The following is an 18,915-nucleotide window of genomic DNA, read 5'->3' as shown; positions in this document are numbered from 1 at the left end:
CCTCAACCAAACAGATGCCATGTGTGACAAAGTTACTGAATTTTTTCTTTTGATTTTGGTGTCCGTGATTGAGCTGCATAGAAATAAAAAATGTCTGCATTTGCTGTGGGTTAGTTCCCAGCAATGGGTAGAAGCCGTTGTAAAATGTGCCAAGCTACCTACCACTGCATTTGCACGGAGTTCTGAGAAGTCATCTGGAAATTGCTCCAAAGGAACAGCAATGATATCATCTCTGTCATTGCATTCAATGCCATCAAATTCTGTACAACTGGCTTGTGTGCAGCTGATTAGAAGTCTCCTTAAAGAAGGTTATCAGCTTGGGCAGCAAACTTTATGTAAGCGATTCTGGGATAAACTCAATTTATTTCTGCGTGGAAATTTGTCTCTAGGTTGGCAGTTGACTACTCAGGAAACCCATGAGTTACAAACTTGTTTAAAGCAAATTATTAGAAACATAAAAGTCAAAGTACCTCAGTGTAACACTTTCGTGGATCTGAGTCCTGCAGGTAAAAGCTCTCCGGCATCTTATAGTAAAGAAGAAAGTGAACAAATAGAGAGGAAGTCCAATAAAGATCTGCACTGTCTGGAAAACTCCAGCCCAACATTTTCGAAAGAACCAATGAAAGCTGAGGCATATCAAATACAAGAGAATATATTGATTAAAGCAAGTAACACAACAGAAGAGGATAATGAGCAAAATTATATAAAAGATTGGAAACTAGAAGATCATCTCTCAGCCGAGTCATGCATAAAGAAGAGTAGTAAAAACCTTTTCACTGAAAGAGCTCAAGATCAAGTTAAAATAAGTACAGGGAAGCAGAAGTCTGTGAAAGAGAATTGTACTTCAAGAAATGTACTGCAGAATTGTACTTCAAGGAATGGTCCAGAAAGGGGATGTGACAGAGGAATAATAATGTCAACACATTTGTTGACCGACTCTAGCACTGATTCTCTGGAGAAGTCGTGCACATCAAATGAGGATTTCTCTTTCAAGGATGATGCTCTTGGCAAAACCTCAAAATCAAAAACTAAGGCACATAAAAATGAAATCTGTGCTAAGTTATCACATGTAATAAAGAAGCAACACAGGAAAAGTACTTTGATCAATAATACTGGTAATTTAGAGGAAAACCTAACTGTGTCTAACATTGACAGTTTCTATTCAAGGAAAGATTCAGGAGGCCAGAAAGGGGATGGCTTCATGCACAATCTCTCTTTAGACCCTCTCGGCATTCTGGATGATAAAAATGGGGAACAAAAATCTCAAAACAGTTTATTGCTGAAAAAGAAACAACTGAAGAGTGAAGAGTTAGATACTTTCTCTTCATATGAAAACAGCTATCAAATACAGGAATGTCACATTGATGATAAAGATTTGGGCTCGTTTACAGAAGTGACCAACACTTTCGTGAAGAAAATGTCTCCCTTCAAAGATCCTGTGACTGTTCTTGAATCAAAAGATAAGGAAATTAGCAAGAATACCAGTCAGATGTCTTCTCACTTGAGAGAACAGGCTCCTGGCCTCAGTCCTCAGTCTGACACCTTAACAGATTCTCAGATAGACAGAGACCTCCACAAGTTATCTTTAATAGCTCAAGCCAGCGTTATTAAGTTCCCATCAGATTCAACTCAAAAAAGCTCATCCCAGCTACAAAGAAGAGTGAAAGATGACAGAAGATGTTTCCCGGCTGACCAGAATAATACTGGGGAAGCCTGTCGGGGCCAGATTATTATTATTTCAGATTCTGATGATGATGATGATGATGAAGGAATTCTGGGTTTTGAGAAACATATTAAACAAGATAAAATAGGCATCAAGAAAGAATGCCCGGAGCAGCATACTTCAATAGCTAGTACGAATGTGGAAAAGAAGTTAATAAAGGAAGAGGAGACAAAGTCCGTTTTGCAGTTTGAAGAATCAGATTCTCAGTTTTTTGAGTTTGAAAGTCCATGTGAAGTGTTTTCAGTTTGGCAAGATCAGGAAGCAGAGAAGAATTCAGTTCAAGAGAATGAAAAAAATTCTTGTTCAACTGGCATAGCTGATACCACGAATGATTGGGGTTATGAGACAGATTATGTATCTGAAGAGGTTATTAAGAAGGTAGCAGAGGGCATTGAAAAACACACAGAACCACAGAGTAGTATTTCTGTTGGGGAATTTTGTGAAATTGAAGTAAAAAAACGTAAGAGAAAACAATTTGAAAAACCTATGGCTGAAGGTCCTCTAAGGCCTTCACCTTCTGATAGAAACGAGAACAAGCCTGATATTCTTAATGAGAGAGGTCTGACTGAAAATGATTTTAAAAGTATGGACCTAAGGACAGCGAGTCCCAGTTCAAGTGTTCAGAGAGACAAAGACACTACGGTTTCACTGAAGAAGTCTTCTCCAAAGCTTCGTACTTATTCCAAACCCATTAGAAGAGTCCCACTTTCTAAAACTCCTAAGAAAACACATTCAGATACCAAGAAAGGGCAGAATAAAAGTTCAAATTATATAAGTTGTAGGACAACTCCTGCTATAGTTCCACCAAAGAAATTTCGCCAGTGCCCTGAACCAACTTCAACAGTTGAGAAACTTGGTCTGAAGAAGGCTCCTCGTAAGGCATTTGATTTGTCTCAGCGATCTCTAGAGTATTTAGTTCAGTTACGCGACCATGGTAAAACTGTTGGAGTGGTTGATACTAGCAAAAAGACTAAGTTAATTTCTCCTCAGACTCTCTCTGTCAGAAACAATAAGAAACTGCTGACAAGTCAAGATCTTCAGTTGCGAAGGCAGATGAGACCCAAATCACAACAAAATAGACAAGGACTTTTGGATTATGAAAATAAAGATACTACAAGAGCAGGGCTGTGTCCAGCACAGAATTCTGACATACTTGTCCCAGAATCAGATGGTTCAGATTATAGTTATAAAGGAGGAACTGAGGTGGTTGCTAACAACACTGGGAAACAATTAATAAAATGTGTGTCTTCAGAACCAGAACCCATGAAAACAAAATATGTGTCTCAGGTGACCAGTGATGCTTGTCTTTTGAACCAGTCTGCTTCTGTTGTGTTGAATGGAAGAATACCAACAAAGGAAATCATTGTCTCTGCTTCAGCAGACCCCTTAGGCGGTGGTGACCCAACAGTACATCATTTAGAATTGACAATTTTGAAAGACGGAGAGCCTGAATCCAACAGTGATACAGAAGATGAGAATATATTTCTAACACAGCACGATCCTGAAGATATGGATTTGTGTTCACAGATGGAGAATGGTAATGAGAAACTCATTGAAGTAGTTCATGGCAAAGATACAGCTCAGGTGGAAGAAGATTCTGTAAGTCGGCCTCAGTTGGAATCTTGGAGTAGCACAAAATGTAAATACAAAGATTGTGTTGAAACCCCGAAAAACCAGGGTGACTACTGCTCAAAACACTGTGAAGCTAAAGCAGCAGATGAAGATGTATTTCGTAAACCTGGCTTGCCCCTTTCTGCATCCAAGCCTTCGAGACCTTCCACTGCTAAGATTTTTAGCTCAAGTAGTACTTCACGAATTGCTAATCTTTCCAAGTCTTTGGAAAGTGCCTCTGCACTTCCACCAGCTCTAAAAAATAAGTCAAATGGGGCACAGGCTGTTTTGAAAGTCCCACAGCCAGCCTCTGTGTTGTCTCCAAAGCCAGTGGGTGAAGTGAAGAGTTTGTGCAATGTTCTTCATCCTCAGACTCCAAGTAATTCCATCAGGCAAGGTTACAAACTGACGTTTGGTGAAAGCAAATCCTTCTCAGCTTCCTCTCCAGTCCACATTCTCTTGTCATCGCAGTCCATCTCTGACACCTTTGTCAAAGAGGTCTTAAAATGGAAATACGAAATGTTTGTGAACTTTGATCAGTGCGGGCCCCCAGCAAGCCTTTGTCAGTCCATCTCAAGACCTGTGCCTGTCAAATTTCAAGATTGTGGAGATTATTTTAATGTTTTTTTCCCTTTGATGATATTGAATACTTTTGAAACAGTAAGTATATTTTAGTTGTATACCTGCTGAGACTTTGAAGTTGCTTCTTTTCTTATTTCCGCAGTGATTAGAGTGCAGTTAAAATAACTGACCTAGTTTTGATTTAGATGTAGCTTTTAGATTACGTGTTGAATGGGCATTTGTGCCAGACGCTGTTCTAGGTGCTGGTGATACAGAGGAAGCACTTTCTCAACCTCTGCCCTTCGGGGGCCTCCCGACACAATTCAGAGTGCTAATGAACCAAGTCCAGAGGGAGCACAGGAGTGTTTTTTGATACAGAGGTAAGGGAAGACTTATCAGGAGATGGTCTCCCTTCTGCACTTATTCTTAAAGTAATATAGACCTTTTTATAGTTTTCTTGAGGAGGTGGCATGGGGTAAATTACATTGAACAACACAAAACAGTAAATCCTGAATTTCTCTTTATATAATAATCTGTCTTTCCAGTTTCTTACTCATCCTAGCGGTTGCTCTCTCCCTTTAACTGTCTCCCCTACCTCAACACATCCCATTCTGGTTCTTCTATCTTCCTTACTCCCCCTGACTAGGATTGCCAAATAAAATACAAGATTCCCAGTTAAATTTGAACCTCAGAAAAACAGCCAATACTTTTAAGTGTAAGCATCCAACTGCATTTTGAAAGATGTTTTTGGTATTCTCAAAGCAGGTTAGGGGTCAGAAGTTAGATTTTTACTTTTTCAAGTTACTTAAAAAAAAAACAAAACAACACGAGTATGTAACAGCCTGAGTTTCTTAAAAACAAAACCAAGAACACTGAAGTAAATATTTGTGTATTCATTCACCTGCAAGATATTTGGGTGGCTGATATGTGGCAAGTTTTATTACAGGCCTGGGGGGTAAAGTGAACATGGCAGACTGGCAGAACATGGCCTCTGCCTTCTGGATGTGATCGTTTCAGATCAGGGGAAAGATGCTAGTGTGATCTAGCACAAAGGGCATAGGGCACTTCTGACAAAAAGGTTTGACGGTCTCTGCAAGCGATAGTATTTACACTGGGACCAGAAGGAATCCACCATGGGAAGTATATTCCAGACAGGGTGAGAGCAGATACAAGTAGGTGGGATCAAGCTTAGTGTGTTGAAGGAAAAGGAAATGTATCATACGAAGGGGCAAGTGTGCTAGATAAGATCATCAAGTAAATTGTGAATATTTGTTATAAAGCTTGAATCAAAGCATCCTTAAAATATACTTTTATATCAATTTATGCCCCCAATTTTAGCCATTGTTTTAAGATTTATTTTACTAGTACTTCAAAAGCATTAGAAACAACTAATTGACAAAGGATCTTTAATACCTCCATAACAGCAAAGTGAAATACTGATTTAGTATTAGGAGAATTATTTTCTTCCCATAGAAGAATTCTTAGCTCAGTGAGCAGTGTATGTAGTTAAGTAAGCTGGGGAAAATAAATTTTACTCATTTTGAAGCTTATTTTTTAATCTTTATTCTTTCTGGAAAGCACTAATTTGCTGAGAAGCCATTCATGGCCCTTAAATTTAGGACAGACATGTTTTTTATATATTTTTCCCTGAATTAAGAGGTAATCCTATATTCCTCTATAAGATCTCTTCCTTTCAGGACATTTTTGTAGCTCTAGTCTTTTCAAAACAGAATAGGCACAAGTTCCATTTATACATACCCAGAGTTGTTTTTAAATTTTTTTTTTTAAGATTTTATTTGTCAGAGAGACAGTGCACAGGCAGGGGGAGAGGCAGGCAGAGGGAGAAGCAGGCTCCCCGCCGAGCAAGGAGCCTGACGCGGGACTCGATCACAGGACCCTGGGATCATGCCCTGAGCCGAGGGCAGACGCCTGACCAACTGAGCCACCCAGGCGTCCTCATACACAGAGTTTATTTTTTATGTTTTATTTTTTATTATTTGAGAGAGAGCACGAGCTAGTGGAGGGGGTGGCTGAGGGAGGGGGAGAAGCAGGCTCCCCACTGAGCATGAAGCCTGACATGGGGCTCTATCCCAGCACTCCGAGATCATGACCTGAGCTGAAAGCAGACACTTAACTGACTGAGCCACCCAGGCACCCTATACATACACAAAGTTTGAAATAGTCAAATACTTTTGTAAAAAATGGCATGCACCCCTCACCCTCTCAGTAACCATTTTTTATTCTTAATGGATCCTTTTGATAGCTACTTCCATATTTCTAAATAACATGTCACTCTTGTGACTTCTTAACTTTTCAGTTTTGGGCATCTTCCGTTGCTATCGGAAGTACCCTTTCTTCCATCCCTATATTCTCACATAACCTTTCCTGTTCCCTCATCCTCATTACAGAGTTATTTTATGATTTTTAGATCAGTGTTTTGTTGTTTTGACTTTATAAAAGGTATCCACAGCTAAGTCATGTAGTATGCTGTAACTGCTTTTCCTTTCCTTCCCAACTCTTGGTTTTCTCTGGATTTATTGTCTCGTTTAATTTTCTATATACTTACAACTAAATTAGCTTCAGACTCTTTTGGATGTTTAAATCTCTCATGATCAGGTATATGAAGTAATCTGTAAGTTTCGTATTCTTGGTTTATGATGGTTATCCTGAAGTACTCACCATCCTCATCCCGGGGCTTGCATTTCTTTCTTTCCTGTGTTGGATCTCTGTCTCTTGTGCCCCTAGTTATCTTTCTTGGTTATTCCATCATTTTAGCAAAGCACAGCCTTCCAGCTTCCTGAAAAAAGGATGTGTGGATGATAAAGTTTTGAAACCTTGCATGTCTTAAAATTTCTTAAATTTTCTCACTTTTTCTACTTTCCATCTCACTTTTCTTTTTCTACTTTATCAGAGGACTTCTCACCTATTTTTTTTTTTTTTTTTTTTTAGCATACTTTTAGTTTCATGGGACTCTTGTTCTCTGAGGATTCCATTTTATAGGATCCTATTCTTCTTTTCATGAGCGTGGCATTTTTTTAATTTTTTATTTTTTTAAAGATTTTATTTATTTATCTGATAGAGAGAGACACAGTGAGAGAGGGAACACAAGCAGGGTGAGTGGGAAAGGGAGAAGCAGGCTCCCAAGGAGTAGGGAGCCCGATACGGGGCTCGATCCCAGAACCCTGGCATCATGACCTGATGGCAGACGCTTAATGACTGAACAACCCAGGCACCCCATGGCATCTTTTTATTGTCTGAAGTTTGTTAATGATAATTTTAAAGTCAGTTAAAAAGTTCTCTTTGCATAGTTCCTGTTTCCCCAATTGCTTTTTGCCTGTTCGTTTTAGTGTATACAGACCTTTTATATTAACTCTTTTCTTCAGATAGCTGATGATTTTGGGTGATCTACTCACAATTAAGAACAGGATACTGAAAAGCAGATAGGAGCATTATTCATAGTAACCAAAAAGGGGAAACAACCCAGATATCCACTAGCTGAAGAATGGACAAAATGTATTAATGTCCATACAATGAAATATTCAGTTGTAAAAAGGAATAAGCCATTATCTGCTACTTTTACATGTTCATTGATGAACCTTGAAAAATTATATATAATAATGTAATATTATTATATAATATGTATTGTTATTGTTACTATTATGCTAATACCTGAAACTAATATTATATGTCAGGTACACTTAATTAAAAAGAAAATATTTTGGGGCACCTGGGTGGCTCAGTCGTTAAGCGTCTGCCTTCGGCTCAGGTCATGGTCCCAGGGTCCTGGGATCGAGTCCCACATTGGGCTCCCTGCTCGGCAGGAAGACTGCTTCTCCCTCTCCCACTCCCCCTGCTTGTGTTCCTGCTCTCGCTATCTCTCTCTCTGTCAAATAAATAAATAAAATCTTTAAAAAAAAAAAAAAGAAAGAAAATATTTTGGTAAGTGAAAAGTCAGGTACGGAAGGCCATATATTGTATGATTCCATTTATATGAAATGTCTAGAATAGGTAAATCCATAAAGACAGAAAGTAGATTATGGGTTACCAGGGGTGGAGGAGGAAAGGACACTCCCAATAGGTATAGGGTTTATTTTGAGATGATGCAGGTGTTCTGGAATTAAATAATGGTGATAGCTCCACAAAACAGTGAATATACTAAAAACCACTGAAAGGGTACACTTTAAAATAGTGAATTTTATATTGTATGAAATACATCTCAGTTTGTAAAAACGCTATAAAAAAGGGATGAATTTAAATAGTGACAGGTTAAAAGAGATGCTTAGGATACCTGAAGCTCCTGCTTTGCTAAAATGATCCTTTTTATTGCACTGTGGGGAAGTTAAATGTGATCTGAAGGACACCATAACATGGTGAAACCCAGCATTAGTTTCATTCTTTATGTGAAAATTATATGCTTCGGTGTAGTTCCAAATCTGTATTTTGTTGTATATAAGATTAAAAAGAAGCTCTGAGTGAAAGGGTAGGCTAGTTAACCATTGGCGTTTTGTTGTAAAGCCCCATTCCCACCCTTATAAGTCAGTATCTTTATAGTCTTTTTTCTCTCTTAAGTGAGGTCAGATTTCCCAAAGAAGAATCTTCAGATATTTTGCCTCAAAAGGGTAGGCCTGACGGGCAGCTGACCATGGGATGAGGGTGGGGGACAGGGAAGGGTCCCAACATTCAGTGTATAAACATTTGCCTAATTTCCCTCTTTGTCAGTGCCGTGTCTCCACCGTGCCTGCTTTCCCCACTGCTGTCCCCAAGGCTGAAGACTGTTTTTTTTACCCTCTCCACAGACAAAATCTCTGCAGTATTTTGTGGGTTGCAGAGAGGGGCTGTCTCTCTTCAGCCCTCCTTCCAGATTAGAGGTCTGCATCAGATTGCTAATAGGTTGCAGTTCAGCTTCTTGGACTTGCTGAGTTAGCTACCATTCATCCAGCTGCTTTCCCGCTTCCAACATTTTGATACATGTGTCTTCTGTTCTTTGTCCTAATGAACTAATCTGTTTTTAAAAATTGCTTTGGTGTTTTGGTGGGGTTTCAAGAGGAGTGAAAGGGGAAATGCCTGTGTTCAATCTCTCTGTTTTTTTAAAGATTTTATTTATTTATTTATTTGACAGAGACACCGCGAGAGAGAGGGAACACAAGCAGGGGGAGTGGGAGAGGGAGAAGCAGGCTTCCCGAGGAGTAGGGAGCCCAATGCGGGCTTGATCCCAGGACCCTGGGATCATGACCTGAGCCAAAGGCAGACGCTTAACGACTGAGCCAACCAGGCACTCCTCAATCTCTCATTTTTATTTGAAATTTTCTGTCTCTTTTTTAACCATACAGCTTAAACAACATTGTTTTTGCATTTCTTGTTTCTTCAGGCCAACAGTTATTAGTGGTGGTATTAAGATGCCTTGATTACTTCTAATTTTTATTCTAATGAGCCACAGGCTATAGCATCAACCCTCATCGAGGCTCATCACTCTCATTCTGATGTAATTTGACTTCATAATGTTTGTCAATAGAATGCTATAGTGGGTGTAGACTCTATTTACAAAAATTTGGTTGGTCTCTTATTTAGGACATAAAGCATATCTAGTTAATACACGTTACTGCAGGTGAAATGTAATGACATGTAAATTATCCTTTGGTGCAAAAGACAAATGGGAGCAAATTCAACTTCTGGCAATATGAGTCTTTTATATACTGATGTGCCTGATAGAAGATACATTTATTTTTTAATCCTTGCATTTAACACATAAAAGTATTAGATAAATGTATGCCATTTTGGCAGGTTCCCCTTTTTTAAATGGGCCATTGTGGCGAATGCTCTTTTATCTTTTTTTTTTAATAATTTTATTTATGTGAGAGAGTGAGAGCGCGAGCAGGATGAGGGGCAGAGGGAGAAGCAGACTCCCCGCTGAGCAGGGAGCCTGATGTGGAGCTTGATCCCAGGACCCTGAGATCATGATCTGAGCCGAAGGCAGACGCTTCACCAACTGAGCCATCCAGGTGCCCCTGCTCTTTAATCTTAACATTTATATTTGCTGTCCTTGTCTGCAGTCCTTTCCTGTCACCAGGCTCATTTTAGGTTATATGGACAGGGAGTAGGTAGGAAGTAAGTGCTCTTCTTGGGTACTAACTTTGATTATCAGTACCTAAATCCCCTGCAGGGAAATTCCTTCATTTCTTTAGCTAATCTCAGATTGTAATTTGTTCTGCGAAGGAAGCAAAACAGGCTGATACGATAAGTGATGGGAAGCTGCTCTTGAGACCTGGCTGGGAGCCAGAAGAAGAGCATTTTGTGCAGGGTAGAGGGGAGTGTCAGGAACATGATGCTTTGAGATAGGAACTAACTGCGCATGTATGAGCAGAGAGATTAGGCTGGTGTGTCTGGAGTGAAGGAACTGAGGGGGAAAGGGAAATGTAATAAGACTGGAGAAATAGTCAAGAGCCAGGTGGTGTATGGCCCTGGAAACTGTGGGTTGGGTTTCATCCTCAGTTTAGTGAGAAAGTGTTGGAAGATGTTTAGTTGGTTGGTGTTAGCCTGGGGAGTAGTAATATGCAGTAGATTGCAATTTTTTACATATCATTCTTGGTTGCTCCATGGAGAATAATCTGGAAAGGCAAGTATAGATGCAATTGATGTGTCAAGGGGCCGTTGCAGTAGCCTGGGAGAAAGATGATGGTAATTTGATTTGGGTGGCAGCTCTGGAAGTAAAAGTGAATGCATTGTGGGTAAGTTTTGGAGATGTATTGATGGAATGGATGTGGGAATTAAGGGGAAGAGAGGATGATTCTGAGGCTTTTGGCTTAAGCATCTGGTTAGGCGGTGATGCTGTTTACTGGGCATCACATGAGTTTGGGCTAATGGCAGTCTCTTCTGGAAGTGACATCACAGAAGCCAGAGGGGTATAGTTGAATGTGTCAGACGAATATATATTGTGAGAAAGCCTTGGGACAGTAGGACGTGATTTGGGTCTCAGGGTGGAAAGGAAATGACAGACCAGATTAGAAGAACTGCTACAGATGGAAATTAGAGTGGATTTTTTTAGTTTGCCCTTTTTCCTTCCTCTCATCGCCCTGGGCTAGAACACTGCTCTGATGTTACCGTGTAGTACAGGGCAGAAAAGATGCAGCTAGCTCATGTCAGCCAAAAGTAGTTAGGCAGCATTAGGGTGGTTCTGTAGCCCAGCCCATGTGAGGCATGGCTCACAGTTAGTCTTTGAATTCCTTGGTTCTTGAGAGTTCTTGTCCCTAGGGCTAGGTTATTATAACCGAGGGAGTTAGAGTTTGAAAAACATAAGTGCTGGGGTAGATTTGCAGATTATAATACTTCATGCTCATTTCCTGAGGTATGTCTCTCCCCTCCCCCCCCCCATTACTCCCTACCCCATTCATTAGCAGAGGCACAAAAGCTAGAGTGGTGCTAGGATTTAGCCCCTTGTGTCTCTCGCACCCCCACTCCCACCCCCCACCCATACCTTTCCAGTTGATATGCCTAGAATCTGTGGGGAGTATGAATTCAAGAAGGGGAGATGAATCTCCTTGGAGTGTAGTCACTATAAGAGAAAAGTAGCAACCTGGAAAATATAGAAGGATAAAGCAAAAGTAGTGGAGCAGACAGAAGAAGATTTAGCCTGTTAAATATTTTCAGAGAGAGAGGTGAGAACATGAAGCATGAAGCAGGAGGGAGAAACCATAACAACACACAGAAGATAGTGTGGATGAAAGAGAGAATAGTTGAAATCAAGAATTCATTAAGTGGCACAAATATTAAATATACACAACCTGAGGAATCAGGAAAGGATGGAAGTGGGAAATAGAAAAGAAAAGGCACAAGGTTGGGCACAAGTATTATTCTATGTGTAATAAGGATCTCAGGAGGGAAAAAATGAGCTGGGGTGATAAAACTGAAAATTTCCCAGAAATAGGGAAGGATTTAAGAGTTTGGGTTGAAAGGGTTCTTAGTGTGCCAAGGGAATATAACTAAGCACATGTACACCTTCTTAACAGTTGCAGCAAGACCTTTAGAACGTACTAAAGAGGCAGGTTCCAGGAGTAATACTGTCTGCCAGAGGCTCGCGTAAAAAGAGCCAGAAAAGTTTATGATGAAAGGATGGAAAAGAGTAACAGAATAACATGACCAAAAGAGAGCAGAATTGCAGTTTTATTATCAAACAAAATTGAATGTGAAAATAATTCAGAAACACAAAGACAGTAGATACTCATAAAAGGAACAGTGACCCAAGAACATACAATCGACTGTGAGCATGCATGGATGCAATAGTGTAATCTCAAAATAGACAAAGCAGCAGTTGACAGAGCGGTTGTTGTGGATGATGACAGGCACTACAGCTAATATTCCGTAATACAGTTCATGAAGGCGAGGAAAACAGCAGTGAATAATTGGAAGAGTCATAATTCTGATCATTTGCAGATGGTATCACTATCTACATAGAAACCCCAATAGAATCAGTAGTTGGGTACAAGATTGATGTGCCAAAAAAAAAAAAAAAAGTTCTTTTATAGCTGTAATAACTAGCTAGAATATATAAAAGAAGTATCAGTTATAACAAAACCCAAACTGCAAACGTGTTAAGAGTTAGCCTAACAGCAAATGCATCAGGTATTTATGGAGAATAATTAAGAGACTTAACTCTGTTTTAAAGGCCATTAAGGAGGAGTGAATAAATGAAGAGAGGTGCCATATTCATGGATGAGACAATTTAACATTGTAAAAATGTGACTTCTTTCTGAATCTATACATTTGATGTAGTTTGAGTTAAAATTCCAGCAAGATTTTTTTAAAAAGATTTTTATTTATTTATTAGAGACAGACTGACCACAAGCCGGGGGGAGGGACAGAGGGAGAGGGAGAAGCAGACTCCCCACTGAGCAGTGAGCCCAACTGGGGGCTCGATCCTAGGATCCCGGGATCATGACCTGAGGTGAAGGCAGATGCTTAACTGACTGAGCCACCCAGGTGCCCCTCAGCAGGATTTTTTGGAAGAGCTTTATAAGCATTTTAAAATTTGTGTGGAAGAATAACATACTTTATAATAGTCATTTTGAAAAAGAATCAGCGTAATGGGGAGAGGGGACACTCGTTCAATGTAAAGACATATTTCGAAGCATAGAAATAGATAAGAGGGGCACGGGAAAGGGCAGACAACGCACTGAAATGGAACAAAGACCCTTTGGCTCCTGAGACCTCTAACTCTTCCCTGCATGTATGACAACCTAGGGTAAGACTGATAGGCCACCACAGGTCAGCAGGGAAAGGAGAGACTGTTCGATAGTAGGGGGAAAATTGGCCTACTCCAGCAGAAAAAAATTAGCCTACATTACTATCTTACAGCACATTATCTTCAATTAACACATATATTTGAAAGGTAGAATTACATAAGATAGAATAAACAATATTAGAAAACACATGTCAATTTAGGTGACTAAAGTCCTAAAAACCCAAGAAACATTAACCCTAAAACGAAAAATTTGGATTTTACTCTGTAATAGTTAAGAATTTTTCAGTGAAGGACCCCATATTCGTAGTTAACAGATAGGAAGAAGAGTTAAAATATTCCAAAAGTGACAAGAGACAACTAGGATATACAAAGAGCTTTTGTAAACCAACAAAAATACAGGGAAATCAATAGGAGATGGACAAAAAATAAAACTAGCAGTCCACCGAAGGAAGACTAAATGGTGAATAACTATATGAAGTGCTGCTCAAACAAAGAAAAGGACATTAAAATAACAGAGTGGTGAGCCAAAGTTTGTGATCGCTCTGACTGCTTAGTCTCACACTGGTGTGTACTAACCAGAACACACACTTGTCCATTCATGGGGATCTGTGCGTCTCAGGATGTTATTTACAGGATTGTTTATGGAATTAGAACCAGTTAGGATGGATGAATGAAGTAACAACAGTTCCAACTGTAATCAGTAGCAACAGACTCTTAAGTATTGATTGAAAAAAAGTAAGCGGATTTATACCACAGTGTCCTTTGGGTATACACACACTGCACTGGATTTTTTTAGTGATAACTAGTACCAGAAACAGGGTGGGTGTGGAAGGTGGAAGTTGTGGGAATGGGCATCTGGGGTAAAAGGAAAAATCGAACAAGAGAGGCCTTGCATAGACTGTTGATGGGAGTAGATCTTGAATTCTGATTTACTCTTTACCTGAAATCAAAAGCAAGGAGGCTAAAAAGAGCAAGGAAGTAATCTTTGAAAGTGGAGTATGCTACCTGGGTTAGAAATTTTGGTGGAGTGGTTAGGACAGAAGCCAGGTATAAAAGATGTGAATAGCAGGACTCTTTTGAAAAAAGAAGGGGAGCAGAAAAATGGGCAGTAGTTGGATGGTGATTCGGGAGTTAAAGAAGGATTTGTTTTGTTTGCTAGTGGTGCTTTTTTCCCCCTTTCATTAAGAAACCTTATAAAGCAGTTTCAGATTCACAGCAAAATTGAGGACAAAGCACAAAGTTCCTCTATTACCCCCTTGTCTCCACATGGTTTGGGTGGGTTTTTTGTTTTCCAAGAGGTAAGTCAAGGTGTATGCTGATGAGAAGGGGCAATGGGCAGGAAGAAATTGATGTTAAGAAAATGGGTAACTTCAGAAATTTGAGTCTTAAGGAGGACAAGAGGGATTCAGAACAAAAGTCAGTGGGTTTCGCCTTTGACTTTGTGAAGAAAGGGAAGATAGGACATATGAGTGGCAGTTGCTCTGTAGGTTTTGTGTTTGGTTCTGTCTTGTTGTAAGGCAAGAGCAACGTTGGTTACTGGGAACCACCCTTGTAAGAACTCCTTTTCCACAGTGAAATAGCTGTTATTTTAATAATGTAGTTTTTTTAAATCAAGAGAATTATCTTAACCGTCCCATTATAATCAAAGAAAATGTATATAGTGGTAATATTTTTATCAAAATGTAATAGAATATTTGATCTGAAAAATTATCAAATTTTTAGAAACATACAGTTTTGTAGAATAATCCCATTCTCTATTGGGAAAAAAGAAGACTGGTATATCCTCTGACGACAGGGCCTGACTGGACATGTCCCCCTCCTCCCAGTGTGAAGAACAGGAACATGGTATGTTTTTGTAGTTACAGTGCATTGTATATTACAGCATTTCCACTGTCCTGTAATAATTTGAAGAGCCAGTGAATGTTAGTTTCTGTTCAGTGCATTGTAAATGTTCTACTCAGGGAGCTTATTTTCTAACTATATGCATGATTATTTGTTCTCTGAACCTAGGTGATTTCTTTGATGGACCACAAACATTCACTTATTTGTACATTTAACTGTTATTTCATTTAGTGTGAAAATATTAGCACATGCCATTCATGATGTTTAAACTTTCCAAGTCCAAAAAGGTTATGAAACAGATAAAAATGTAACTTCATCAAATGTACAAACCAGTGAATATATAGTATATATTGAGTATATTCATTAGTACTTTTTGAATTTCTCTGTGATCTCTCAATAAGTTTGGCCTATAATAGGAGGCCACTATAGCTTGACGATCAGAGATCCTCTTTAGTTCTGGTTCCTAAGGTTGCTTTAGAAATTAATATAAGTCCAAATAATTTCAAACTAAAAGTCTGTCCTCTCTCCAGGATGGGAACTATCTGGGACCTTCTGGGCACTCTCAGGCAGATACCCTGTTCTCTAAGATGAGCAGGTTTGAGATTTTATTGATCGGTCCTTTTCTTTCTCACTCTTTGTTGTACCTACTAGGATGCAATTTAATAGCTTTATTGAAGTAGAATTTATATACTCTGAAATTCACCCTTTTAAAGTATCCAGATGAATTTTTAGTAAATTTACAGAGTTTTATAACCATCACCATAATCCAGTTTTTAGACATTTCCAGGAGCACTAAAACTAGCCCTTGAGCCCATTTTCAATCACTCCCCATTCTGCAGCCAGCCTCAGGCAGACATGAATCTACCTTCTGACTCTGCAGACTTGCTGTTTCTGGATATATCCTATAAATAGAATGATAAAATATTTGGTCTTTTGCATCTGGTTCCTTTTACTTAGCATGATATTGAGGGTCATCCATGTTGTTCATGGCTTTTTATTCTCAGATAATATTTCATTGTATGGATAATGCTGTATTTGTTTTTCCAGTCACAGTTGATGAACATTTGGGTTGTTTCCAGGTTTTGGCAATCGTGAATGAGGTTATGAACATAGTATGCATCTTTGAAGGTGATTCTTCAGACCTGCCACATTGTGGGGCACTCTGGACATGGAAGTGGGTGATACAAACTGATTGTAGCTGTGTTGGACCAGAGTCTGACCTCATTAGCAAATAATTCTCATGCTCCACTCCATAAATGCTGGGGAGTCTTGGTTGGTTAACCCTCGTGATGTGTAATTCTTTTTATACATTGTTGGATTCCATTTGCTAATGTTTTGGTGGGGATTTTTACTTTTATGTTGGAGATACTGAGCTATAGTTTTCTTTTCCTGTAATGTCTGTCTGGTTTTAGTATTAGGGTAGTGTTGGCCTCATAGAATGAGTTAGGAAGTACTCTTCTGCTTATGTATTCTGGAAGAAATCATAGAGAATTGGTATAATTTCTTCCTCAAAAATTTGGTAGAATTCACCAGTGAATTCAGCTGGCCTGGGTGTTTTGTTTCAGAAGGTTCCTTTTGTTTACTGATTGAATTTCTTTAATAGATGTTGGCCTATTCATGTTATCTATTTCTTGTGTGAATTTTGGCGATTATTTCTTTCTAGGAATAGGTCCATTTTACCTAGGTTATCAAATTTGTGGTCATAGGGTTGTTCATAACCTTTGTTATCTTTTTCATGTCTGTGGGATCTATAGTGATGTCTCCTCTTTCATTTCTGATATTGGAAATCTGTGTCTTTTTTTTTTTAGGCTTCATGAGCTAGAGGCTCATCAATTTTATGATCTTTTCAAAGAACCAGCTTTTGGTTTCATTGATTTTTCTTACTGATTCCGTTTTCAATTTCATTGATTTCTGCTCTTTTATTATTTTTCTTTTTACGCTTGCTTTAGATTTAATTTGCTCTTCTTTTCTAGTTTCCTAAGGTGGAAACTTAGATTACTGATTTTAGATCTTTCTTCTTTTTAGGCATTCAGTGTGGATAAACTTCCCTCTAAGCACTGCATTTGCTACATCTCACACATTTTCAGAAGTTGTATTTTTCATTTTCAGTTCAGTATATTTTTAAAATTTCTCTTGAGATTTCTTCTTTGGTAATGTGTTTAATCTCCAGATATGTTGGGCTTTTCCAGTTATCTCTGTTGTTGATTTCTAGTTTAATTCTGTTATAGTCTGGAACAGACAGTGTATGATTTCTGTCCTTTGAATTTGTTAAGGTGTGGTTTATGGCCTCAGATGTGGTCTGTTTCGCCATGTGAGCTTGAAAAGAATGTGTGATCTGCTACTGTTATGGAGTAGTCTATAGATGTCATTTATATCTGGTTGGTTGATGGTGCTTTTGAGTTCAGCTGTGTCTTTCCTAATTTTCTGCCTGTTAGATCTGTCCATTTCTGATAGAGGAGTGTTAAAATATTAGATTAATTTATTTTTTTCTTGCAGTTCCATCAGTTTTTGCCTCACTTATTTTGATTCTCTGTTGTTAGGCACATATATATGAAGGCTTATTGTGTCATCTTAGAGTATTGACCCATGTATCTTGGAGCAGTGACTTATTTGTCCCTCAATGATACCCCTCTTCATCCCTGATAACTTTCCTTGCCTTGAGGTCTGCTCTGTTGAAAATTAATATAGCTACTACCTCTTTCTTTCCCTCCCTCCCGCCCTGTCTTTCTCTCTCGCTCTCTCTCTTTCTTTCTTTTTTAAATTGTTCCTTCTATTGTTTGTTAGAAAATGTAGATGATAAGTTTTTTTTTTTAAAGATTTTATTTATTTATTTGAGAGAGAGAATGAGATAGAGAGCATGAGAGGGAGGAGGGTCAGAGGGAGAAGCAGACTCGCTGCCGAGCAGGGAGCCCGATGCGGGACTCGATCCCGGGACTCCAGGATCATGACCCGAGCCGAAGGCAGTCGCTTAACCAACTGAGCCACCCAGGCGCCCGATAAGTTTTTTTTTTTAAATCCTGTCTGCCCAGTTACTAGCTGTATTGCTTTGGGCACGTCATTTGAATATTCTTAGTTTCTTCAACTGGAAATGGCATCTACTAGCAGGTGCAGTGGTGTCAAGAAATAAATTGCCTTGTGTGATACTATTTCCTTTCTTTCTATTAGTGTTAGCATGGTTATCTTTCTCCATCCCTTTACTTTTTTTTTTTTTTTTAAAGATTGATTGATTGATTTGAGAGAGAGTCGGGGCGGGGTGGGGGAGGAGCAGAGGGAGAGAGTCTTAAGCACACTCTGTGCTGAGCCTGACGTGGGGCTCGATCTCACAACCCTGAGGTCACGACCTGAGCTGAAACCAAGAGTCAGATGCTTAACTTACTGTGCCACCCAGGTCCCCCTCCATCCCTTTACTTTAATCCTTAGTGTGTCTTTACATTTAAAGTTTCTTGTAGACAGCATATAGTTGGGTCTTATTTTCTCATTCACTCTGACGATCTTTTATTTAGTGTATTTAGATCATTGACATTTAAGGTGACTATTGATATAAGTGGATTAATTTCTACTGTATTTGTTACGGTTTTCTATTTGTTGCCCTTGTTCTTTGTTCCTATTTTTGTCTTCCATGCTTTTTCCGCCATTGTGGGTTTTTTTTTTCCTTTTTTAAGAGAGAGAGCACGCACATGAGCAGGGGTGGGGAGGGGCAGAGGGGGAGAGAGAGAATCTTAAGCAGGCACCATGCCCAGCCCAAAGCAGGGCTCAGTCACAATCCTGAGATCATCACCTGAGCCAAAATCAAGAGTCAGGCACTTAACCAACTGAGCCACCCACATGCCTCTCTGCCATTGTGGTTTTAACTGAGCATTTTATATGATTCCATTTTCTCTTTCTCCTTAGCATATCAATTATTCTTTTCTTTTTTTTAGTGGTTGTCCTAGAGCTTACAATA

At 39.1% G+C, this 18,915-nt stretch overlaps 1 protein-coding gene across 1 annotated transcript in view; it reads left to right on the top strand.

Moving 5' to 3' along the window:
- Positions 1 to 1,585: 1,585 nt before the first annotated feature.
- Positions 1,586 to 18,915, top strand: part of SETX (senataxin) — a 61,464-nt gene continuing 44,134 nt past the window's right edge. Inside the window, exon 1 of the mRNA XM_021691273.2 lies at positions 1,586 to 3,994. Within this exon, the coding sequence (XP_021546948.1) occupies positions 2,210 to 3,994 (1,785 nt within the window). The 5' untranslated portion in view covers positions 1,586 to 2,209. The remainder of the gene's footprint in view (positions 3,995 to 18,915) is intronic.

This window comes from Neomonachus schauinslandi, chromosome 13 (genome assembly GCF_002201575.2).
Source record: "Neomonachus schauinslandi chromosome 13, ASM220157v2, whole genome shotgun sequence".
Classification (NCBI taxonomy): domain Eukaryota; kingdom Metazoa; phylum Chordata; class Mammalia; order Carnivora; family Phocidae; genus Neomonachus; species Neomonachus schauinslandi.
The sequence above is the reverse complement of the archived record's forward strand: the minus strand, read 5'-3'. Positions and strand labels throughout refer to the sequence as shown.